General features: G+C 35.9%; 1 protein-coding gene across 2 annotated transcripts in view; it reads right to left on the bottom strand.

Moving 5' to 3' along the window:
• DROSHA (drosha ribonuclease III) overlaps nt 1-26,531 on the bottom strand; it is a 157,494-nt gene that overhangs the window by 62,730 nt on the left and 68,233 nt on the right. For both annotated transcript variants that reach the window (XM_072411842.1, XM_072411843.1), the window contains exons 17-20: nt 22,392-22,499; nt 12,926-13,064; nt 9,629-9,689; nt 8,786-8,845 (exon numbers count right to left, since the gene is read on the bottom strand). In XM_072411842.1, coding sequence (XP_072267943.1) covers nt 8,786-8,845; nt 9,629-9,689; nt 12,926-13,064; nt 22,392-22,499 — 368 coding nt within the window. The remainder of the gene's footprint in view (nt 1-8,785; nt 8,846-9,628; nt 9,690-12,925; nt 13,065-22,391; nt 22,500-26,531) is intronic.

Below are 26,531 nucleotides of genomic sequence, written 5' to 3'. Positions count from 1 at the left end.
AGAGATGGGATATGCTAGAATTGTCTGGTCTAGATCAAAATCAGATGTAGTACCACTCCCCATGCACTGTTAAAAATTAATTCAAGATATTAGTTTCAACTGATCTGTGGAAAAATCTACTTACCGTTGACCTTTAGACCATTAGCAGGGGCATAACTACAAATTACAGATACCCATAGAAAAATAATAACAGGACTTCCTAGTCAATGCCTTACTCTAACTTACCTTAACATAAATTATGTCTAAATCAAGGACAGGTAACAGGAGATCTGTCAGCATAGTCAGGACAATACTGTGGGCCAGTTCTATGATTAGAAAAGAGGGCAGGAAAGCAGGAAAATATCTTTTACCATTATTTACTGGCCAACTACTCTGAGACAGGTGTTTACAGCAACTGGGAGACCCTGTAAAAAGCCTGCAAGCTGACAGAGAATTAACAAAATTTGCTGGCCTCCAACCAGGGCTGGGGTTGGAGACAGTATATTTTTGGAGACAATAAATGCTTCTGACGGAGACTCCTCAGCCTTGCCTTTGACCATTGATACCCAAGCTTAGAGTACAACCTGCTGAACCGAGGAAATTTAAACTAAAACTAAATCTGACGTTGTTTTTATTGATGGTAATGTCTCCTTTTGTATTTTTGATTATATGTTTGACCTGAATTCGAATTGTCATAAGCCTGGGCAAATTAAGCTAGACAAAGAAAGGGTAATACACCTTTTGAAACAACTGGACAATTACAGTATCCTGGCAGAATATTAAAATGAATATTCTTTGCATAAACATTGACAGGTTCTTTTAAAACTACAAATGTTGCCATCCTCTTCTGTAAAGAATACTAATTTGTAGTCCTTTCACTATAGCCATGTTGCCAATCATTTGATCGTAGTTTGCTTTTGTGTTCCTTCTACTATTCATTAGTGCGATCTAAAAGTTAAACAATATTTTTGTTTTGTTTTACCCATCACAAAATCAATGCTGTAATTTGCAAAGAAGCAAGAACATTACATATTTTGTCGTTGTATAGCAGTTTTATTATTTTAAAACAATGCCTCTCTGTAGCAGCTGATCTCTCCTACTGTTCTATTTGCCTACTTGTATGAGGAATAATCTTGGTGCTGCCCACATTTGCCAAGTAACCGATGGTTTCTTTTATTAAGCTAGCACCAGAAACTTTTCTTTTAAAACTGCTTCCTTTAGTGTTTTCTTACTTTCCTAGGGATTGTATGTATAATATGTCTTTATTGAAGTTTTAACAAAGTTATACACATAGAACATCATTATCCAGAAATAAACAACCAAGGGGGGGTTGGGGGAACAAGGAAAAAAGCAATGACACAAAAAATTAGTATTGAATAGTACCATACAGGCATTCAAAAATTGTTTTACATAGAAAGATGTCATATCCCACAGCTAGTTAGGAAATACATATTCTGCCATCAATTGTACCCATAAATTGTTGCCGAAAAAAAACAGAGTACACTCAGCCCAATTACCACAGTCACCAAATTAAGTTGGAAAAGGAACAAAATCGGTATTAGAAGTAGACTTTGTGTCTTGTTTACTGGAGGTATGTTTGAACATCGGCTGATAGAGTGGGATATATGGGAAATGTTTAGGCTATGTTGTGGCGAGGCTTGGTCTCCTCCTGGAGTATTTGGTACTCAAAGCTCGTTATACTATCCATTTCTGTGATCCATACCACAATAGTAGGGGCTTCAGAAGAACCCCAATGACGAGCAATAATCCTTTTGCCAGACACTACAAATTAACGCAGAAGGCCTCTTTTTATAGCTGTATTGGACCCTGGAAGAATAGTGAGCAAAGTAATGTATGTCCTGAATTTATCACGGATATTCCAAATAAAAAATTTTGAGGCTTGGAGAGATGGGGTGAACTCCAGATTTCGGAAAAATGAAGCGAGTGGCCTGGGTCCAGAGGAAAGGACCCCATGCTTCAACAGATCGTTCCATACCGATAGGGTCTGGGATAAAGTATGTGGTATTAAAAGTGAATGGGGTCTAAATTGTGGCCGTATCCACAGGGCTAAATTCAAAGGGCCTGAGAACATTGATTTATAAATAGTTATCCAGGCCTTGTGTTTCTTATTGTCCAGTCTAGTAATATAAGTACTGCAGCTTTGTAATACAATTTGAAATCAGGGACGGCTAAGCCACTTGTAATCTTCTTCCTGGTGAGGATTAATCGATTTATATGTAGAATAGATCATATGATCCAAACGGGAAAAGAAGTAACTAGGAGGGGAGAATGCAAGCGTGGAGAGAAAGTATAGGACTATAGGCAGAATGTCCATTTTAACAATACTCACTCTTCCCAACCACGAAAAGTGTAAATTATTGTATAAGCGTAAAGCACAGTCCACAGTTCTCAACAAGGGTTTGTAGTTAAATTCAGCAGTATCAGACAGATTAGAAGGAATAGTGACCCCTAAATATTTATTGGCCTAAATTTGCCATCTAAAGAGAAAATTACTTTTTAAAACAGACACCTTTGCAGGTGGTACTGATATATTTAAGGCTTCTGTTTTATTGTAAATAACCTTAAAATTGCTTAACATACCAAACTTTTACATTTCCGGCATAATCGCTGGTATAGAGGCATGGGGAAATGTAACATAAGGAAGCACTTCATCTGCAAAAATAGAAAGTTTGTATTGTTCCTTATGGCATTAGCTAGGTGTTCCATAACCAAAATATACAGCGGGGCGAGGGGGGGGGGGGGGGAAGAGGCCACTACCATACCATTTGCAAGTTTTATGGCGTTTGGGCCAGTGTAAAGAGCTTGTATGCGTCCTAAGATATTCGGACCAAGTCCTATTTGTTTCAAAGTTTCCCGAAAAAAGACCCCGTGTATGCGGTCGAAAGCTTTTTCGGCAGCAACAGATAAAATACATATAGGGACTGCGGATTTTCCAACCCAATTTATTAGAGAGACTGCTTTTAGGGTATTGTCTTGTGGTTCTAGTCCTATCACAAAACCTGCCTGGTCAAGATGGATAAGATGAGGCAGCAAGGCTTTCAATTGATTGGCCAATAACTTGGAATAGGACCGGATGTCTAGGTTAGTTAAGCAAATGGGACGGTAGCTACTACACATAGTAGTATCCCGACCAGGTTTGGGTATCACCGTTACGTGAGCGGGATTGGACGGGAAACATAGAGGTGGCCGACACTGCATTAAATGCAGAAAGTAAGAATGGTGAAATAGGTTCCTGGAACATCTTATAAAACCTAGGGGTGAACCCATCATAGCCAGGGCTCTTACCAGATACTCTGTATTCTGTACCAGGTACTCTTGCCATGTACTTTTTTTGCTACAGATGCTTTAGATATAGAGAAATAAAAGGTCAATTGATAATTCCTGGTTACTGGAGAAGTGAATTAAGTATTTTACTATCTTTCAGTTCAAGAAGAGCCATTTGAAAGAATGATGGTGGTTTTGTGCTGTTTGCTTGAGTTATTAAGCAAGGCTGGTCAGAGAACAAAAGGTGTCAGAGTACAAGGCAGCAAAATGTGCTGTCTCTAGTGTCTGGCTATCCTGCTTTCATTCTGCAAATACATTACTTAGGTTTCCCTGGGAGAAGCAAAACCTGCCTGCTGTCAGAAGGCATTAATAAAAACATAAGATTGATTAAATTAATGAGCAATGCATAACAAACAATAATGCACTTGAAACATGAATAGGACATTCAGTTCCAGCAATACAGATTAAAGAACAGCACCAAGAAAAATAAAAAACCATGTAAAAGCTTCTAGCCTAAAAGTTGTTCTTTAATTAAATTGAATTTAACTTACTGTATTTAGAAGCAAACATTTCTTTGAACTGTGATTACAAAATTCTGTACAGTATTCCTCTGACATGGGCTATAAAGATTCTGTAAGCAGAAGAGTTACCTACACTAATGCCAGCAAGAACCACTCTGTAGGTAGGCATTACTTTTTGAGTTTTTTCCTTTTTAACTAAAGTATCCTATAAAATAATTTTACAATAACAATTGATTTAGATAAAAATTCATATTAATATTATTCATATATTAGGTCCCAGATGGGTCATAGATAAGAATGTCTGCATAAAACATGGAGAAGTCCATGCAGGAAGGGTGTAGCCAAATACTCAAATCTATTGAAACATTTAGGCTAGGACTTGTTCCCCATGCAAGGATTGAGTAAGTCCTAGTGAGATTAGTGATTGATCTGGGGAACTCTGAGGTTTATTGAACGTTAGCAAGTGTATGCTATGAGTCAAACACCACCATGTCTTACATAATGGCTCAGAATTACAATGGCCTTTATTGTCTCAAAAAGAAAAAAAATCCTAAATATGTATGAGAACATATATGCATATTGAAATAGTTTGAGTTAAAAGCCTGCCCCCTCACCAATGTAAAACCTTTCACACCACTACCACCAGAAATGAATCAGAAGTTCATTGTAAACTTTATGTAGGTCTGGATAGAGCACACACTGGGCTAATGACCTATTTCCTGCCCCCTTGCCGCAGCAGTGGCCTTGACTGGTCACTGAAGCTGATCCAGGCCACTGGAGATAAAAAAAACACACAATTCACTGTATTTTTCATTTTAAGGTTAGAAAATAAAGCTAAGATTTACCTGGCTACTACAGTAAATTAATATTGGTGCGTGTTATTTTTGAAGTTTACAAAACTGCAGTTACTATCTAGTAAATTCATGATTGTGGACAGGCCACACATAAATTCAAATCTACCTAATGCCTCCCATATAGAGTGTCAGTGTTTCAATTACCGTTAGGCAATGTGTCAATGAGCACAGGCACCTGTGTCTGCCAAAGACAGGCTTATATCTATAGAACACTCCTAGCAACACTTATCAGAGCATAGAGAATGAGCCCTAGTAAGGGCGAAGGAAAACAAAATGAATATGCAGCTCAATGCCAACTTGTGTGCCTTACCATGTAATATATGCTTCTATAGAAAATAATGGAAAAATAATCTACATATAGCTTCTGGCATTGTATTGTAATAATACAAAAGAGTTTTAGTATATGGCAGCGGATTACAAAACAAATGAAAAATGTGGCTGACTGATACAACCTGGAAATTATAAAGTATTGAAAAAAATGTTGAAAAAAAAACCTACAATAAAATGCAATGGGTATAATTTCCAGGCAGTTTATTTTGTTTGGAGCAAACAAATGAACTAAAAATGGTAAATGAGCAGGGCTTACTAAAACAGGGAGCTCGTGTTTATATATATATATATATATATATATATATATAAATAACTTTTTTACAAGTTTTATGAATGTTTCAAAAGGTAATTGCGGAATCTTCAGGCAAGATGAATTAAACCTTAACCAGTCCATGCTGCACACAAGGCTTTTCTATCTTCTAATCCCCTCCGATGCGTATTCCCATAAAACTAATCTCACTTGTAAACAAGCTTTTCACTTCAGGTTAGAAAATACAAGATCAGAGATAAATCACAGCAAGGAGAAGTGACAAACATTTTGAAATAATCGCCCTTCTTCCTGCAAATTGGACTCAAGCTTTGGAAGCTGCCTATCGGTTCCAGGCAAGCTGATCCCTTCAAGAGGGAGGAGAGGAGAGAAAAAAATAAAAATAAAAAGGCATCTGACACGACAGTCACGCTGGATTTCATTCTGTAATCTTACATTTTGAGCCCATCAGCACTGTAAAAGACTTCAAAGGCAGCCACATAACTGAAGAAGGATGTTACAGGCTAAGAGCACAGAAACACGCATCACATTTATAATAATAAAAAAAAATGCAGTGGCAAAGAACACTGACAACAGTTTTAAGAACATTTTACAAATCAGAAAAGAAGGGTATATTCATTTGACAAAAAAATGCATTAGGTCATCGACCAATGGTGGTAGTCCCATAATCCATAATTAGCCATGTTTAAAGTTACCACCATGGTAAGAGAAGGTCTTATCTGATCCAATGGATAGAACACCTAAACAGCTGTTGATGTAAAAGTTAATGGCTTATGTTTTTGTAGACACTTTAGCATTCAAAAAACAGAAAGCAAGAGAAAGAAGTTCCCGAACATAAATGGGGCAGCCATGTGACCTATAACCTGCCATAGCTTTTTGTAGCTGACCACCTATTAGTATATAATGAAGACTTCCTCTGCCTAGTAAAAAGATTGAGGTCTTACAGTTACTCACCACCTACTTCCTATGACTACATGTAGACAAATGCTTTCTACTGTAAGGGTAATGGGAATTGTATATTATTCTACCTACTTTGGGGTTACATGGGGACACCTAATTGATTTTCCGCCAGCTAAATTCTAAAATAGGAGTATGTAGTGCAGTGCAGGCACATCTAGTCACAAAATATTTTGATAACCACTTTGCTTCTATAAACTTTTTGGATTAACCTATCATCAACTGATTTGTATGAAACTTGGCTTTTCTGAATTTAAGTTTAGTTGGACCTTATGTCAGAGCTGGTGTGCACCTGGAAATTTACAGCATCACATGCTAAGTGTTCCTTTTGTTTATTTGTGTGAATTTTTTTGAACCAGGTTAGTCTCAGGAGCAGAATTTTAAAGAATTTTCATCACTGAAGGGAAAAAAAGTCACTTTTCAAGTTTGTGTTTCATTCTGAAATAGCCTGCCCTACTTTAATTCTTCATTGTGAAAGACTCTGTTGGTTTCTTATTATAGAGAAATATGGGCATTACAGATATTTTCCCTTCCTCATGGGTTGCTGGTGCAGGTCTTTAGAAATGTTTCATAAATCAGCTCTAAAACCGCACTTTAGAAAATTCTGCAGTATTTGTTTCTTGGTTGTATGTCAGAAGCAAGCAAAAAAGCACAAACTATTGTATATACCGCCGTATTTCTTCACGCAAATTCCAAGGTTAGACTGTCTGCTATGCCAAGGAAAGCGATTAAACATATCTTAAATTCTGCAAGAGTAGAAAAAAAAAACAAAAAAACTGCAGACGCTGGAAACACCAGCAAATACATTTATTTTATTGTCCTTACAATGCAAGAGAAGGGCATACTGAAACTGTATCTGCAGGAACGAGTGCCACATGCACATAAAACCAGTTCTGGGAATATCCGTACAATTGGTACCTAGAGAAAAGAGATGATAAGCTGGTCTATGGGCTAACGCGTGCAGAAAAATATCTGACGCTGATAATGACGAAAATGTAAATGCAATTCAGAAACTGCCAGTGCCTGGTAGAGCTATATTAATTTTGTTTGATTGTTCCCCAGATGGCATTGCTAGGCTGCTAACTGCATCAGGGCTGTTGCTTTATATTTCTTTGAAATATCAGCTTTCCCAGTGATAAACACAGCCTGAAAGGATGCAACAGAAAACAAAAAACACAGGAGAAGAGACTCACCCCACTCTCAAAAAAAAAAAAAAAAATGAAGTATCTACAACTTACAGTGTGCTGCCTGCAAATAATTTGTTGTATGAAACATAAAAGCAGCTGCTTGGTTTTGTACAATTGTGATTAAAGTAACAAACTATCTTTCATCACACACACACACATCTATCTATGTACCACACCATATGCAGCTGTGCTGTGGGTAATAAAAAATGCTGCAATACTATAAATTAAAGCAAAACACTTTTATCGTGTGAATATTATTATTATTACACCACAGTATTTATATAGTGCCAACATATTATGCAGTACTGTACAAACTTCATGGTCATGTCACTAGTTGTCCCTCAAATGGACTCACTATCTAATGTCCCTACCAAAGTCATATGTCCTTAATACAGTCTAGGGTCAATTGTGGGTGAAGCCAATTAATCTAACTGCATGTTTTTGGAATGGGGGGGGGGGGGGGGAAACCGGAGTACCCAGGGGAAACCCATGCAAACATGGGGAGAACCTGCAAACGCCATACAGATAATGTCCTGGTGAAGATTCAAACCTGGGACCTAGAGCTGCAAAGGCGCTACAACTGGCACACGGACATTTCAAAATGTACCTGTCTTTCTTGGTAATTATAGGCAGCTTGGAGTAATTACTTTAATTCATTCAGGGTTCAGAAATATAATTTAAATTATACATACAATGCCTAGTTAGTGCCCATTCACACTATTATGTTGCAGTAATGAACATTGCATGCACTGGCATGCTGCTCTACTATTTATTCTGAATGGCACCCCGAACCAACTTTCCGATGGAAATCAATTGCAGGGCAGCACACAACAATGCATGTTGGCTCATTCCAGTCAAATATAAACCAGATTCAAAGTAGTACCCATACAAGTTCTAGTCCCACAATTAACTTTTTTCATACATTACTAACACAAACTTCTCCATTTTGTGTATTAAAACAGCTAACAGCAAATAATATAAAAACACAACCCTAAGCAGCATCAGACAAAGGAATAACAAATTGTTATTGATACAAATTGTTTGCAACGTTATGTAACTTACCTTCTTATGTTACAATGGGGAACTAACGAAAAACATTTTTTAAGGGGCTAAGGAAACATTTGTAAGGCATCATCGCATACAGCATAATGCAATGAAGCAGCATAAACTGTAGAGCAGCATAGGAACTGACAGCACATCATAAATCTGTATACACTGACAGAATGAATGATCATGTCAACATATAGAATGACTGAGCAAGTTCAATGAACAGTGTCCGACAAACAAGATCTAATACAATAAAATGTTATGTAATATTAACCTGCTGTGCTGGAAAATGCAACAGATAGCAACAAGCTGTATTCACAAAGTTCAAGTGAAAAGTAAAAGAAAAGGGCTGTTTACCTTGTTAAAAATTCAACCACAGCATCTCCTAAGAATTCCAAGCGCTCATTGTGGTTGATTCTGAAAAGAAAAAGTTCTGTTATTTGTGGACACAAAGTGAATAAAAGAAACCAATGCCACCACTTTTTGGAATCTGTAAACACACCTAGTAAAAGAAAAAAAGTAAAACTTATCTATATGTCTACATCTATATATAGAAATTATTTTTATTTGTGTGTGCATTATTATACAGATTTGCTAGTAGTATGACAAACAAATGATTCATTTTTTTTTTTTTTTTGAAAGAGAAATGCTTTAGAATATATTTCTTAAGCCTGATGCTGGACACAAAGAACATCTTATTGATTGTCAAGCTGCGGGTGTATAGGAGCGTGGAATTAGTGCAGCACACAGCATGCTTTTTTATGGATCTATACTGAAGAGGATATTGGGCTTGGGACAACAACAAAGCTCACAATTTCAATATTTTAAACACAAAGCCAGCAAAAGCAGAATAAAACAGAGTTGTTTCTTTTCTCTCATAAAGTGTTTTCAGGGGGGTGAACAGGGCAAATATGCTGCAAAGAGATCAGTATTGGCTTTGACAGTTCAGGGGGAATCTCTATAAGGCAGGTGAGATGATGACAAAGAAGTATTTTGCTGTCAAGTGGATGGAGAGAGTTTAAGAAGTATCTGGAAGTTTCTTGCATATGCTGCAGACTAACTGGTGCAGTCATCAATTTTGATTAGCTAATAACTTTTATTTAAAGGGGAAACAAAATCAACAAAAACATGCGCAGACACTTAAAATATGGAAGCTTTGAACTACTGGGGAATGTGTAATAAAAATGAAATTATTCTTACCGTGAAGGGGCTGGATCATCTTGCCCCAGACGAGACATAATGTTTATCAGCGTATTTATTCCTGTATCCATGCAAAATAAAAGTCATCATAAATGACAGATCAACCAGTCATAAAACTGTGAGCGGAAAGTTCACACAGAAATGCATTGAGAATGACTTAAATCAATAGTGCTCAGAAGCCGGCACTCGTAAAAATATAAGAGCATTTTCTCATCATATGCTTGTAAAACTAGATGGCCTGAAATTTATGTTTCAACTCTGCTCCTTTACTACAGTTAACGCGAACAGCAATTAGATCTGTTTAATCCTATCGTTTTATACAATGCTCTTCAAAGGGTATAAATTACTTGGCCACCGATTCATTTGGGCAAGGGCAGCAAAAGCCATAATTACTGCAAGGCCAGATTTTCAACAAACAATTACAGGATCAATGCACTCAATTTCCTTTTTTTTTAGTAGTGCAGTTATGGGCTGAGTGGAGACGAAAGGGAAAAAAAAACATATCATGAGACAAATAAAAACACCATGGATAAATAATGGATTGTAAACTCCTTTTGAGCTTTTTTTTTTTTTTTTTCCCTAACAGTTGACATTGTTTTTACCATGGTATACACAACAATGTCATTTGCACAACACAGACCAGACAGCTATTGATATCCAAAAACGATTACAATTAGATACAAACCAATGCTTATCTGAACACTATCATGCAACCCTTCATGTTTAAACAATAGAGAAAGGCAGAAAGAGTGTGCAGACACCTCCAAGTGAATTCTTACCTGGGGAAACAAGTAGCAGTCAGACAACGTTTTAACATGTTTGATTGTTTTCTCCTTCACAGCGTTTAGCCTGTGGTCTCTGCTTTTGATCAGCAGACATTAGGAATTGGAAGACTATCATCTACCGCCTATGGGTGGCTGTGTCACTGGGCAAAACACTTATCTCCGCAGTCATAGAAAAACTCACAAATCCATGCCAGTTAAAAGACAATAATTTTACTCACTTTGCTTGCAGTAAAGATCAGTAGTTAAGAATTTACTGCACTGGATGTAGAATGCCTCCTTTGAGTCATTCAGGGGTCATTCAAGCATACCAAAATAGATATTGTGCATTGTCGCAGAGCAGTACAAGTACAGAGTACTGTGCACACTTGTACACTTTGCTGCAGGTCACTGCAAGCTTTCACAATGGGTCAAGTTCAGGTTAGTAAACTAAACTTAGCTCAATGATGGTACAAAGTTAACAAAGTTGGGCTGCATATGCCTCCCTATGGAAGCACTACAATATACTATCTCTCCATTAGGTATACACACAAGGTGGTATACTGGGGCTTCAACAAGTCCACTTATCAGACCAAGGCCCCTCTTCCTTTTAAAATCACCAGTATTTCTTAAGCTGCGTACACACTTCCAATAATTATCGTTGGAAACGAACGACCGATCGGCCGAAAATCGTTCACAAAAAAGGTGACCAATGACGCTGACGAACGAGGATTGTGGTTGTAAATGAACAGCCGTCATCTGATTGGTTGACGATCGTTCGCTATCTATCGTGTGTACAGACATTCAGTGATCGTGCATGTTTCTGCAATACACTTTCTCCTTTACATGTCACTCCCTGCATTGTTCAAACAATTGTATCTAGCGTGTGTACACTATTGGTGGATTATATTTGAATGATCGTATCGTTACAGCATGTACAGAATAGAGCACAATAGGATCGTTCAAATATAATCGTGCATATTCTTTGATCAGTCGTAATCGTTCATTTAATTATTGAAAGTGTGTACCTAGCTTAAGGGTAAAATGTAAGTAAAAGCAAAAATCAACCATGCCCCCTAGGCGGGGTGACATTCTGTTCCTTCCAGCAAGAACCTGGGAAGGATTTAAAATGTTGGGGAAAAATATCTTACACTTTGCTGAATTGTCTTCTTAAGAAAAGTGACTGAACGCCCTGTGATGAGGTTTGCATATGCATTTACTCAAATGTTAAACCTATAGGGCCTGATTTATTAAAATTCTTCAAGGCTGAAGAAGATACACTTTTGTCAGTGAAGATGGGTGATCCAGCAAACATGGAATGGATTTTTTTAAAGTCATTTGCTATTTGTTAGCAAATGCTTTGAATCCTGGACCAGATGTATTCCAGGTTTCGGGGATTCTCCAGCTTCACTGATGAAAGTGTACTCTCCCAGCCTTGGGGAGCTTTAATAAATGAGACCCATAAAGTCCACTTTAAACCTACTTAGCCTTACAATTCCTAAAGTCTTAATCTAGTATTGTGGTAAAATATCATCTTGACACTACTTATTTTTACTGGTCTTGTAGTTTTGTAAATGAGTTCTGATTGCAGTGTTCTCTCCAGCCTCTTTTACCTGGGTGTACCACTCGGCTGTTTTTGGGTATTTGAACGCTGGACTGTTTGAAAATGTTGTGTGTGTGTTTTTTTTTTATTATGACAATAAGGTTTTACTACTTAATCATCTTTTTATTTTATACCAAGGTTGCAAAGAGGTACTGATGTAAAAAGGACAAGAGTAATTGGCTGTCTTAAACTTGATAATATCCTACTAAAATCATCTCCAGGCTAATATGCTAGCACTGCCCTAGGTATAAATGCATATTAGGCCATCTCCATCCAAAATAAAAGAAAAAGGAAATTCCCACCTCACTTGGAAGTGCCGTCAGACTTAAGAGGATTACTACGGTTTAAAATCATTTAACAATCATTTGTTATTGTTTTGAAATATTTAGGATTCAACGCTGTATTTATTTGACTGGGCCTGCAAACTCGGAGCTCAAAAAAAAATGTTCACTTTTTTAAATTATCATTTGAGGTTGGTTACCTTATTTATTAGGAGGTGCCGAAAGACTTTTGTCAACCTGTTAAAATAATACTTTGATCTTATTTGAAAAGGTCTTCTACCATACCAGTGCTTTTCAAAGAGGATGACCATGTTGTCCGATCATATTATTTAAAATTTGTACAGAAATGGGCTAATCATGTAGCTTTCAGTTTTTAGAAAATTATGCACAGCTCCCTGTCTGTCCTGCCAAGCAGACTTGATATGTTTGCAATGATGCAACTGGGTCTAAAAAAAGGTATGTAATGACAACAGAGGAGACATATTTCGTAATTCATTAAACATTGATGATGGGGGAAAGAAGGAACGGGTAATACCAAATATAAACAGGTTAAACTTCATCTTTAGCTCAGTACAGTACAGTCACAAGAAGAAAAGACAAGAAGACATTAGCGATAATATTCAAGCTTACACTAGATAACCATCAAACGTACCTTTTTTACGCATGTGCATATAATGAACTTTTCTATCCCCATATTTAGGCTGTCTAATGCCGCAATTGGAAAGAGAGTTGCGGGCATGGTCAGGGTTCATCCCAAAATTTAAATGGTGGCTTGGATGAGTCATTGCAAGCTGTAATAGAAAACAAAATTAAAAAACACATTAAAAACCTAAGGAAAAGAAAAAGAAATAGATGTTGAAACTTGTAACTTTAATTGTGTATAAATTCTATTTTATACCTTAAGTTTAAAAAAAATACTTGCATCCTTCTATTCTTAGTCACAGGTGATAAAAAATAGTGGAATAGCAGGTAGTTTTGAAGTTTTGATTAATCAATATAAGGTAAATGTAATCAGCACACAAACAGGAATACAGTGTGAAAATTAAAAGTGAAAGAAAACCTGCACTGAACAGCTAGAACTGCTTTATAACAAGGTAGCAACCATAGTACAACTCTATTCTACTGCAAATATTAATATTAGAGAGAATATATGAAATGCCAACACCTGCAAATCAAACTGTTGTTTCTCATGCTGCTGTTTTCAATCCTGGCCTGACCTGGATAATGAGCTTTTGAAAAAGCTGATTCTACACTGATCCACACGAAGGTAACCTAAGAGACAACTTTATAGATGAAAATGTATGAAAGAAAAATTGTATGGCACACCAGAAAACCAATCAGCTGCTCATTTATATTTAAACTTTCCCTAGAAAAGCAAAGGAAGCCTTAATTCATGTGGACAGCACTAATTATGAGACCCTAACAGTTTCATTTTCTCCTACAGTCAGCACACAGTATACACAGCAGAACACTTTAAATTTTAAACCATATCAAAACAAAATTTATAAACTGGATTGCTCATTTGCATTTCGCAGGTGCATAGGAAAATATTGAACCAGGGATAGATTTATCACTAGTTCACATGGGCCAAGGCTTATGGAACCTGGGGTGGTGATGAACTGCCAAGGAAAATGAATTATAGCATTGCATAGTGTTTCGGGGGGATTCATCTAGCAGCTCAAAAACATACAAAGAGTATGTCTTAATGAGTTGTTTTCCTGTATGCTGTGCTGCTTGAGATTTGTGTCCATCTAACCTGCTCAGCTAAGTAAGTCCATTTATGTCCTGTTCTATCAATGAAAAGTTGAACTTGGCATAAACAACTTTATTTCTAGCTGTAGCAAAAAGTTGATGTCCTAAAAAGACTTAACTCATCTCTTTTGATTGGTTTCTGTCTGTGCCAATAAAATCCTGCGGAAGTTTCTGGCTGTAACACATGGTAGTGATTGTGTCTCTGTAGATGTGCTTTTGTGTTATCAGTACAGTACTGGTGGTCTTCCTGGGATGTGTTTCTTATTGTATTAATCACTCCTTAAAATGTGTCACAAATGCTTTTTTTTTTTTGTTTTTTTTTTGGAAAGAGGGTGGTAATTAGGAAAGAAGTAACTGGCCTTGTTATCAATTTATGGATAGCATCTCATTGGTTGTCATGCACAGAACATTAGATTCTACACAAACACGCTGTTCTTATATTATATGTCATATTGGCTATATTATTTCTGGAATTTATAGAGAACATGTCCTGGAGCAAACAGCATTTCACATTTGTACTTTTAACTGGGACAACCTGATTTTTTAATTGTGATTACTGAATGTGCTATACCACCATAACATAATACTGTACTGTTCAGAATGCCAAACATTGCATTTGAGAAGCACTTTGAAGAAATTTTGAGTTGATTGAATTTACCACTTTAATATGACGCTGGGCCATTTTTAAACTTTACCAGCACACTTTGTATACCACGGTAATTTCTACATTCTGATTTAATTAAAAATAACTTTGATGAGCCTATGTGTGACAGCGTCTGCCACAATTCTATATTTATTCTCCGACAAGTATTTCACATGAACCAAGATGTATTTTTTTCCCTTGGTATTCTTGAAAAAATGTGGAAAATATAAAAAAGAGATAAAGATATGGATTAGATGGAAGAAGAAAAGAAATATTTGAATGCACAAAACTAATGAACATGTGGAGCCTACTGTCTCAAGTGTCTACAAAGTATGGAATGTGTAGCTGGAGGAACACTAATGATTTCACTGCATCTGTAGCTTGCAAATTATGCTTGTACGGCACATTAATGTTCTCATTTTTACAAACTAATATAAAGTGCTAAGTTATAGTTTCTATAATATGTACAGAAATTGATGACGTGAGCAATGCAACTTCATGCTAACTTTGTTTGACTTGCAAATATATGCATCTCAAAAATAAAGCTGACAATTAACAAAACAGCAAAATATTATAGATTTGGAGCCATTTTTCCGCTTTCTGTGTTAAAATGTATCTGTGATATATTCCAGCAATTATGAATGCAGAGTTGGACATCAGGGCAAAATATTTTTGTGAGTCTGCCCACAATCCTAAAATGCTAACTAAACCCATTCCATTCCTATTCAAAGATTTTGTGCCCTGGGTTTATACTTAGATTAAAGCATTTTCCTGAATTTTCAGATAAGTACATCTGCTTACCAGTTTTTATTCAAGTATACATAGTAGAGTATAGTCATAAGGGTACTTGACCTATTTTATGTGCTATAAAAGTACCATTCCAAAGTTAGGATTCATTCTTAAATACATTTATTGGAGATGGAGACTTTGTTAAAGAAACATATATATATCCCAAGAGTACAGTTTTGACTAAACTTTGAATGTTTTTTTTTGGAGTATGAACCACTGCTTATTTTGCTATACTGCATTTTAGCATTATGTAATTTTCTAATTATTTTACAGATGGTTATATCGATTTAGGTTTTTCTGTTTTCTTGCCAAATGCTGTAAAAGTCTGCCTATACAGCACAGTAGCTCAAGATGAACTTTACATACATGGGAGAATGGCCTAGAGAAGTAACTCAGCCCATAAACTCCATTTGCAATGCAATGGCAGTCCACATATTTCCGAAAGGACAGGTTTCATCTTTCACTGTGCTTATTTAGGCTGTCATTTTTTTTCTTGTTAGTTTTAAGATCCAATGACTTTAATATTTTCAGAATTTCTGATGCAGAATGAGTACAGGTAGTTCCCGGGTTTAGGACATTTAACATACGGATGCCTCCTAGATAAGAAGAACTGGCCTCCCTGCTCTCTGCTGTGAATGATGGAGGATTGCGTGACTTGCAGAAGAAATTGTTTGCTAAACAAAGCTCAGGTTGTGGGTGATCTTAGGGGGTGAGCTTTCTGCAGCCTCTTTAATGACCAAGACAAACTCTGAAAATGTTTCCTTTTGCATATCAAAGCACAGCTTGCTCCAGAAGTAAATGAGTGTCTAGGCTCAATAACGATTTTATTTTTTTTTTGCTTTGTGATTAACTCACAGTGAGGATTTTATACAGTAACTGACACCATGCTGCCTAATAATATGTTGAGACAATCATCTGTCCCAATTGCATTTATTAAAAGAATGTACCTGTTCTGACTTTAATCTTAAGGCCTTCATTTCTACATTTTAGCCCACATAGAGGCAGACATTTTCCATAGAATATTACAGAAGAAGGTATACTGTAAAATGTCAATCCATGAACAAGTTACTAAAGCACCAGGACCCTGCGTTCTACACAGCAGCCAATGACAAAACCTAACAAGTGGCACTTTGATTCTTCCCTATTTTCAAAAGAAAGGAGTAGGATCGGTGTTTAGCTGCATATACTTTTCTAACAAATTAAATAATTCTCTGGATTACATAAGAATAACTATGATGATCGAAGGTATTCATCATAAATGGCCAGATAGCTGAATCAAGAACATTACCTATCAAAGATGACTGTACTTGAGGGCACAACAGCAGAATATCAGGTAGTAATGTAGTGTTTTATATTAAAATGTAAACTTTAGTGATGGATAAATAAAGTCTAGTGAGAGGTAGTCACTAGAGATGAGTAAATGTCTTTCAAAAGTATTAAGAAATGTACTATGTTAAAATGTTAAAGTCTTTGAAAATGTATAGGTAATATAATGAACAGCCCGAAGAGTGTATGCTATGTTAATTAGGTCAGGGGGAGGTCAGGATTATGAATGATTGTTACAATGGCTGTCACAATCATCAGCCAATCAAAGAATGCCCTGCTGTGTCTTTTTGTGCATATGGTATATTGGCTTTATAATGGCAATTATGTGTAAATCTGATTAACATATAGAATGGTATGCACATAATATTTCATAATTTTTAGGGGTGGGCTTGTATTTCCACCCTGTATGCTTATTGAGGACTTTTTCTGCATACAAAACTGTAGAAATCCCCAAGTCAAAATTGAAGGTCATAAGTAAAAAAAAAAAACATACCGGTAAATAAAAAATATATCCAAATGTAAAAATCTGTTGGCTGTTTATATAAAGCATTCCAAAGTGACAATGTATATTTCTGGGTGTACTTTGCATACAAATCTTCAGTAGCAGTTCAAACCTCCTACAGCTGTTTCAATATTTTTTTTTCTCAAGGATTAGTCCTTATCAGAAGTGTGGGATCTTTTGCAAATAGGAATGAATGTAAGTATGGAATAAAACAGCTCAGCTGTCCTAGAACTCTCATCCCTCCAGTGCCAGGAACAGCTCTTATCAGATGCTGCTAATCTGCACATATCTTTTCCTTTGATTTGCTTTATGTTGTACATGAGTTGTGGCTTTTAAATAAAAGCTGTAAAATGTTTCTTCGGTTGTTCTGTAATATTTGCATAACGTGCATATTAGGAATTCATTTTAGACTGCATATTGGGTTTGTTGAACAACAGCTTAGAGAGCGGGGGTGAACCTGTCATGACAAATCAAATGTTCTGCAGTGTAATAAAACTGCAAGTCCCTGAGTCTTAGTTTGTATCACAAAAGTAATACCAATGTTTGCTGGAATTTTACACAACAGTTGGCATTATATGAAGAACCCATAATTATTTTATATTTAGATATACAAACACCAAGTGCATGTGTATGTAGATGCAATTGTATATTGTATGCTATTATTAACAAAAACAGATTTTTCTTTATGAGTAGACTAGCAGAACTTATAGGGACTGGTAAAGGGCATTACATCCCCCAGTCTTTACCAGAACTCCCAGGCAGAGCTTACTCTATAGGAGTGGGTCTCTTACATTGCCCTTAAGAGATCACATTTCAGTTTGCATTGCAAAATACCAAAAAGGCACATCCACAGTGACCCATATATTAGTCTAAAAATGCTGAATTAGCATGGAAGCCAGGCAGTTTGTATTTTCAGAAGGAGGAGGCAGTAAGTATACGCCTCCATATACTCCCAGTACAGTTTTCTTTTAACTTTTAATCCAGTAGTAAACACTTCAACGTTCCTAGCTACCTCATTAAGTGCTACTGATTTGCCCTGCTAAACAGTATTCTTGTAACTGTGACCGTTAGTACCCGAGATGGTGAGTGTCAGGCAGGCTAATATTTTCTATGTATGTTGTGGTTGCATCTAAATAGTAAGGAGCCTTATGCTGTGTGCTGTCATGATTACTAGAACAATATCTGGATGAGGCATTAAAGTTCCACAGCCTGCATCTAAGGTTTTACATTAATGAGGATAATAATAGCCTTAGGGGCATACGGAAATGCTGGCATAGATTAAAAGATAAGAAAATTGTATGATCTTTTAAGGTGTGTGGCTAAATTGAGTAAGGGGCATGGCTTATAACACACAGTGAAAAAGGAGATAATGAGCAGGCAGGTTGTTGCACAATGCAATTAAATAGCAAATAAAAACAGAATCATTTGATTGAGATGTAAGAAAAGATGTTCTTTGCAGTGTTCTTGCAAACATAAAAACATATTGAACATACATTTTGTAGAATAGTAAGAGACCTGACAAATATACACTAAAAACAGATTAGAGAAGTGATACTGGCCAATGTCTATACATACAGAGTAAAGAGACACTGAGAATTACACACCTAGAACACAGGTTTAGGAATGTTACTATGCCCTTAGATACAAATTAAGAAGGGACACGGAGAACTACATCCAAAACATGGGTTAGAGAAACATTACAGTGCAATGTCCATACATATAGAATAGGAAGAGACACTGAGAATTACACCCAAAACACAGGATAGATAATAGCTACTGTGCAATATTTATATATACAGAATAGGAGGAGAAACTGAGAATTACACCCAGAACACAGATTAGAGTGGTGATACTGTGCAAAGTCTATGTAAAGAACAAGAATAGATACTTAACATGACACCCAGGATACAGGTCAAGAGAAAAGGTACTGGGCAATATTCATGCATGAATAATTAAAGTGAAAATTGAAGGCAGCCACCAAAAGACAAGGCAGAAACACTGTCATATTTACATAAAAAGTTCAAAAACAGAAAATTAAATTCAACATATACCCAACACAGATAACATTTATACATTATTAACTTCCATAAGGAAGAAATTCCCATTATTTTGTATTGTTTAACACATACCAGAATTGCTTTGGAAAAAACGGAAACCCGGCAAAAATTAGGAAAGAAGGGTGGGGCCCTTAACACTGACAAGTTATTGCAATGAATGGAAGAGTGCCAAACACAAGCACCACTATACCCAAGTAACACAATACTGTGCACTGTGGTGTACTGCAAAGAAAAAAAAGTGCAGGAGCCTTTGTTCTGGTGTTGGTAGTTCTCTCAAATGAGTGGAATGTCTAGAAACAATGCAAATGAATTTTATGGTAAATGATAGTAGTAAGAAGTAATCCCTAACAATGACAATCACTGGGTCATGCATTGCTATTATAACAACATGCAAGCACATTCCCAAAATGATAATATTTGCCAAAACTACCAGGTTATATAAGATCGAGATCAAAGTAATTTTACATAACTTTATGACTTTTTTGTAACCCCGGTGGTTACAAAACCCAAGAGTTATAAGGGAATAAAACACAGAAACTCACTGCATAATGCACACAAGATTATCCGAAACCTAACCTAATGTTAGCTATGCTATCCTAGTTACTCCTTTTTGCATGGTGATACAATCTTGTGCCTCCCTACTGAACGACTAATCTGCCTTGGAATACCATGTTTATCACAGGTGTCATGCTGCAGCATTTCAAGAGTGTACATTCATTCTCCCAATAATTTGTCCTTTTAACTGTGGCAATCATCCGTTAATCGCGGGATTTACTGGAGTTCTTGCACAAAATGTACATTGCTAGCCCTACACACATGGCAGGGAACAGGTTAATTTGATTAGCACTTAGCCTTGTGTGAGACAGCAGATGGAATCTGGTGTATGCTCTCTCACGTGTCTAACATTTTCTAGGCTTGACAAGATAAATGTATTTCATCTCTCAAAGTTCGAAATGAAAAATTACTTTTCTGCCTTAATGCACTGGTTTTAAAAATATTAAAGATTAAAAGCATTTGGCATTTTACAATGTGTTGGCAGTTGTTGGCAATAATTGCAGACCCTAAGGAAATATGGGAGCCCAAGCATTAAACTGGCAGTGTAATTAATGGTCCCTATAGCAAATACGACTCATAATTCTAATCATAGCAGACTCATATTTTTATAGTACTGTACATGCAAAAAAGAACAAGTAGCATTGTAGAAATGACAACATTGTTTTCATTTAAACATAATTCACCCCTTTGAACAGCACAGGTAGGTCAGTTCATCATGTGCAACTGCAGTGTGTCCGGAATGGCAGCAATTACCTAAAGTAATATCAACTGATATGCAATTATTAATCTCAATTCAGAGAATTCCCAAAATACTTTTTTTCTGCCAATAGATTACTTATATTTTACCCAGAAAACTACTAAGTGGTTCTATCTGCACCAATGAGAAAATACATGAACACTAATATTAGTTTAACATAAAATTACACATAAGTCTAGCTAAAAACTTTTTATATAAAATGATGTTTCCAACATTCTTAAGCTTTTTGAAATTGGACAAGGCGTAGTTCACCTGTGCATTGTAAGCACAGGGAGAAAAAAATGAAAGGGGTTTACTTTACTTGTGCTTTACAGGTCTGCTGACAGTGATGGATTTACTCCTCCACGATGTCTGTATAGAGGATTAATGTTCTAGGACATTGTTTTTGGTCAGGAAATGGATTAGTCTATGTTGGCAACGTCTTGGTACAGTAGTAACCGAAATATCAGTTTTGTTTTTTTTCTTTTTGCAGACAGTGAAAAAGTGAGATCATGATATAAGACTTCCATTATGAAAAATGCCTAACCATTGCGTTATGATCACAGACAACAAAATAAGGTCTTGTGAGCTGTATAAAATGCATAGCACTGTAAGAACCCACATGAAATCAAGCTCATGTAGACAACCAGACAGTAGCCACAAATGTACTACAACCTCCTCTTTTCTGTTCAACACACATATATCTCTATTTAGCTCTGGCTGGTTTCAAGACATATTAGTGTCAAAACAAAACAACATTCAAGAGAAATGTAGCTAATTTATAGTTGTCACTGGTCATTTTTTGCCTATGTTAGTTAGGATAAATTAGCCACATTGATCAAAAAAAGTTTCATTTTTTCTCATTGTGACCCCCCCCCCCTTCTTATTTGTATTACTTTGTATTGTATTGTTTCTTCACACTAATGCACTTCAATCCCTAGTGTTTTTCCATATATATCAATATATGGCCCATGCTTCAGTTTGTGTTTTACATGTTTACACTTTTTAAATAACCAATGCATTCTTTAAATCCTACAACCATGTCCTCCGTCTCCTTATTCCTTATATTCCTCCTCTTTCTATCTTTTATTTTTCTTTTCGACTTTTCATGAGGAAAACTTTATATGGTTTCTTAGTAGACACACGCATCTCTCGACACATGTAGAGTTGTATATTTGTTGATTACATTCACCACTATGAAGTCGATTGATGTTTTCTTGTTTATGCCCTGATCATTACGGTATCTGACATACGTGCATATCTTTGTATTTTCTTTAAACTTGTAGAATGTGGCATTATTTCCACTCTAACTCTGTAAGATTTGCTTTCTATTTTTATGGATAGAGGTCTTGTTGGTTTATTGATTGCCATTAAAAAATGAAACCGATTTTCAATTATTTTTTTTAAACACAATCTGTGTTATAACCTATTAGAATCACCAAAAATGCAACCTTAGTGCAATTAGTGCCCCCAAACACTAAATGGGTTAACTGTACATTTTACATAGGTAGATTACATAATCAACATTGCTACTTGGCACAGGAAGAAAAGGTTGTGTGTGGGAACAAGGAATAAGGTAAGAATTTTGCCTTGTCCCCTAGACATGCATTAACCCTTAATGTGAGGGAAATGTTTACGGATAACCATTGTTCAGCTTTAAAGAATATAACCTACGAACTTAAAAAAAACTCTGCATGATAAAATGGTTCCATGTCCCAGTATTGATGTACATATGACAGAGATGATGTATTTACTCACCTGCAGCAGGCAGCGATCCCTAAACACATATCCAGTTAATTGATCTAAATGCATCAGGCATTTGTGATAGCGGATGTGGTGGGTCAGCACTGGAAGCATCATAGCATGCTACAATAAAAGAAAAAGCTATTAAAACTTTACAATTACAAAGCAATAATGAAAGCAACAAAAACATTTCTTAGAGGCCAGTCTATAATAGTGACATTGCAAGACATTATGCAGAAAACATCTCAAAGTACTTTTAAAGAGTATGAGCCAGTGAAACTTCTATCTATAACAAGAGACACACAATGAGGTTACTGTTCCAGGCCTACTTATAACAAATTGGATTTTTTAAATAGGGGATACTTGCCTTTTGTCATACCATAAAACAAAATGATAATATGCCAGTACGCAGACAATGCATAATGATGTGGCAAGCTACTGGTAGATGGCTAAGTACGCGCCATTCAAGCCATACATACAATAAACTATTTTACCTGAAAGCATGCCTAAACATCTGCGGGAAGCATCATTATAATGCATATGAAAACAAAATAAGGAGTGCTCATATAACGATTGTTTTATAAGAAGAGCATGTGGAATTTCATACAGTGAAGCCAACCAAGGGCTTGGGAGCTATTTGTGGTTTTCCAATCCAATGGTTATTGTTTAATGCCACCCTCTTAACAGCTACTCAACTATTATGCTACCTGTCAGTCCAGAGCAAAGTAGTAAGAATATATTCTGAAACAAAAATTCACAGGATCTTTAACAAAGAACCATGGGAAGGTAAGAAAATGTTTGTTTAGATAATTCATTTCTAACTAACTAAGGTAAGTTAATAGATTTAATAAAGCCATAGAAATCAATATGTAAAAGTGCTATGACAATGGAAATAAAACATTGTAGGCAGGGTTTACCTAATAGACAATTAGCAAATTAAAATATTAGATTTGACTTTACATGGATAGTATGGTTTAAGGAAGACTTGCTTCTTTCTATTCGAACACCTGCGTAGGAGCGGTCACTTCTCAGAAAAGGTAGAAATATCTTTTTTAAAAAGGAGTGACATTGGTTTGTGATAGCAATGATCCGGTAAATAGATTGGCTGAGTAATTTGAATAGAATCTCTTGTAAAAAAAATCAAACTCAAGGTTCTTTTCATAAAAAAAAAATGTGTGAAAACATGTAAATGTGAAGGTAAGTGCCTCTTCTTTGTGTACTGAAAAAGGACTTGTTGCAAAGGCAGATTTCACACTATAACATTCTCTTTTCTCTATTTAAGGTATGAAAGTAGATTTTTTTTTCTTTCTGAATGTTGAATTTGAGTATAAACATTGGGATTGAATGTAACAAGCCTAGAAAATTTAGGAAACTGTGCACACAAAAAAAGCTTGTTTTGAAGACTTCAAAAATAGCTGTGTACATTGTGATCACCAGTATTGTCAGTATTATGTATTAATATAGTGCCAACATGTTCCACAGTTATTTGCATACAATCATAGTCATGTCAATACTGGTCACGTTAAGTAGACTGGTTTCTTTTATAAAACAACCTATTCATTTTCAAGGCCCAGATGCCTCCTTAATTATAGCATTAGAAAAGGATTAGTATTTCATTGTGGCAGTGTGTAAGATAGTTATATAACTTTAAAAATGTGCCCGAGGACGCTTAGCAACAAGAAGGAGATGCATTATAGGAAGAGTTCTGTGTTGCACAAAGCAAACCAGATAATACACCACTTTACTAAAAGAAAGGCTTTTAGTGCTCTCTGCATCCACATTGAATTAGATTCTGCTCTCTTCCCAAAACAATGGGCAAACAATAAAAGAGGACATCTTGCCAACAGGGGGCCAGACAGTAATAAATACACAACAGAGGTTCTAAACATTTCCTATTCCTTTCAATCACCACTACAGAAAAAAATGAAGAATAGTATAATTTTACTTAGAATGACATAGCTTATTCCACCTCTCATAACATAAAATTTGATCATTTTTGGCAATATTAGCCAAAATTTACAGTAATATTTTTATTACAACCTGACTGGACAGATAAACAGGAGCTGACATTGCTGTATAGGAGGTCTGAAAATATGACATTTTTTGGGGTAACCTAAACAAGGTCTTGGTAGAAGATCTCATTATCGTTAATACATCAGAGCTATCAGTTTAAAATTTCTTCAGTTGTCTCAATTCAATGGCATTGGGTGCAGTTTTCCTCTTTAGACGTGGAATCCTGGATTGAACAGCATGTGTGAGGCTATTTGTTGGCCCTAATGCATCCTTTATTAAATGAACTATTAATTATGGTCATTATAGCACAATTTCATTTCAAAGGTTTTTTTGATTCATTGTGGTTTGTGATTGGTCAATTGGGATAATGGAACCATGTGTCAAGTAAACACTGAGGACACCAGAGTAACATAAGTGCATGGTAGGCTCAAAAAATGTACAAAAGACAATAAGCTGCACACAATAAACATGTTTTCCTGCAGAGAATCTAATTTTTTTTTCAGGTAAAGTCCTTGAGGTCTACATAACACTAACTTACATAGAACATTTGTTAAGAATCTGCAGGACTATGACAAAGAAAGTCCCTAATAAGACATAAAGCTATAATAAACCCTAATAAGACATAAACCTTTTGTTCTATTTGTCAGATATTTTAAACAGAAGGCAAGTGTACTTTTTTATATAGTGTGTACACAATCATACCTGTTCTTACTTCTAACCAGACAGGTAAGCACTTTGCCGTTTTCTTTTTAACATCTCACAAGGGTATGCAAATTCCGGGTTATACAAGGTCTGTGCTTTTTTTTTACCCCTTCTACTTACTTGCCATTTTAAGTTGTCACCTTTGCTAGCATCTTTAGGTGTATATAACAGAATGATATAAACTGATAAAATTTCACCTTTTCAGTTCATACTACAAGATGACACATCTGTTCAAACTATTTTTTGGAAAAGTTTCTTATGAAACACAACAAGTAGTTTCTGAACAAACACTTGGGGCAGTCACTCTGAATACATTATGCAGAAAAAGATTTCTTAAAATCCAGTATAAATGGTAATCTCAAGTATGGTATTAAAGAAGAACGTCAGCAGTGCTTCAATATATGCTCTTTAATGTGCCATTAAATAGAGGGACTGTTAATTTCCAAATCTATGGAGTGCAATTGAAAGTGAATCTGAACATTTTAAATCCTTTTTTTCATTCAAGCCAATGATTCTTCAACATTCCTTGCCTACAAAAAATACCATGAATCTTCTAACCTTCCTAAAGTCTAAAGTCCCATCCATACAAGTAAATGCTTTATTTCTACTTTTAGAGTAATTGGTGTGAGATAAAATGTGTCGCAACTCATTATTAGGATTTCTCGTGTTGATAATTGGCGGCACAGTGATTTTCCTTCGAGAGCAGGGAGAGTTTTGAATAATCCTTTTTTATAATCTATAACCATACTCACCAATTGAAATCTAAAAACTAGCTACATTAATGGAGATACTTCATATATGAGAGTTTCTACTCTGGCAATTCCGAATAAACTGAAAATGATATGAGGTTATAAACGTGACAGATGTGGTTATTATAGCACCCTTTAGTGTATCTATTGTGATTACCTACTGAATTTTAGAGTCAATCCACATGATCTTTCAGCCCAGTGGGCTGATAATGCCCTTAGTTCGTAGGATGTCCAGGATAGTAAACAAGAAAGATGTGCCTATCATAATTCTCAACTTCTGTACACCTGGGAGTTTTGGTCCTGGCAGACACTCTGCATGTTTCATCACCTCCTTTATAATAGTGTCAGCATGTGTACATACCTACAACTAGTGTTGGTCGAATAGCTCACTATTCGATTCGGCAGCTATTCCCTCGAATATAGCAAAAAAATTCGGGTGGTCGAATGCCAAAGCACTGTGTGGAGCTTCTACAGCCTCCAAACAGATGTAAAAGATACATTATAAAAGGATACATAAAAAGATACATTGTAAAAGGATACATAACACTATTACATACCCCTGTACGTCACAGGAAGATTAAAGAGCACCTGTCAAATCAATTTTAGGCTAAAGCTAGGTACACACTTCCAATAATTATTGTTAGAAAATGAACGATTACGACCGATCAAAGATTATGCACGATTATACTTG

Source organism: Pyxicephalus adspersus, chromosome 5 (assembly GCF_032062135.1).
Source record: "Pyxicephalus adspersus chromosome 5, UCB_Pads_2.0, whole genome shotgun sequence".
In the NCBI taxonomy this organism is placed as follows: Eukaryota; Metazoa; Chordata; class Amphibia; order Anura; family Pyxicephalidae; genus Pyxicephalus; species Pyxicephalus adspersus.
The sequence above is the reverse complement of the archived record's forward strand: the minus strand, read 5'-3'. Positions and strand labels throughout refer to the sequence as shown.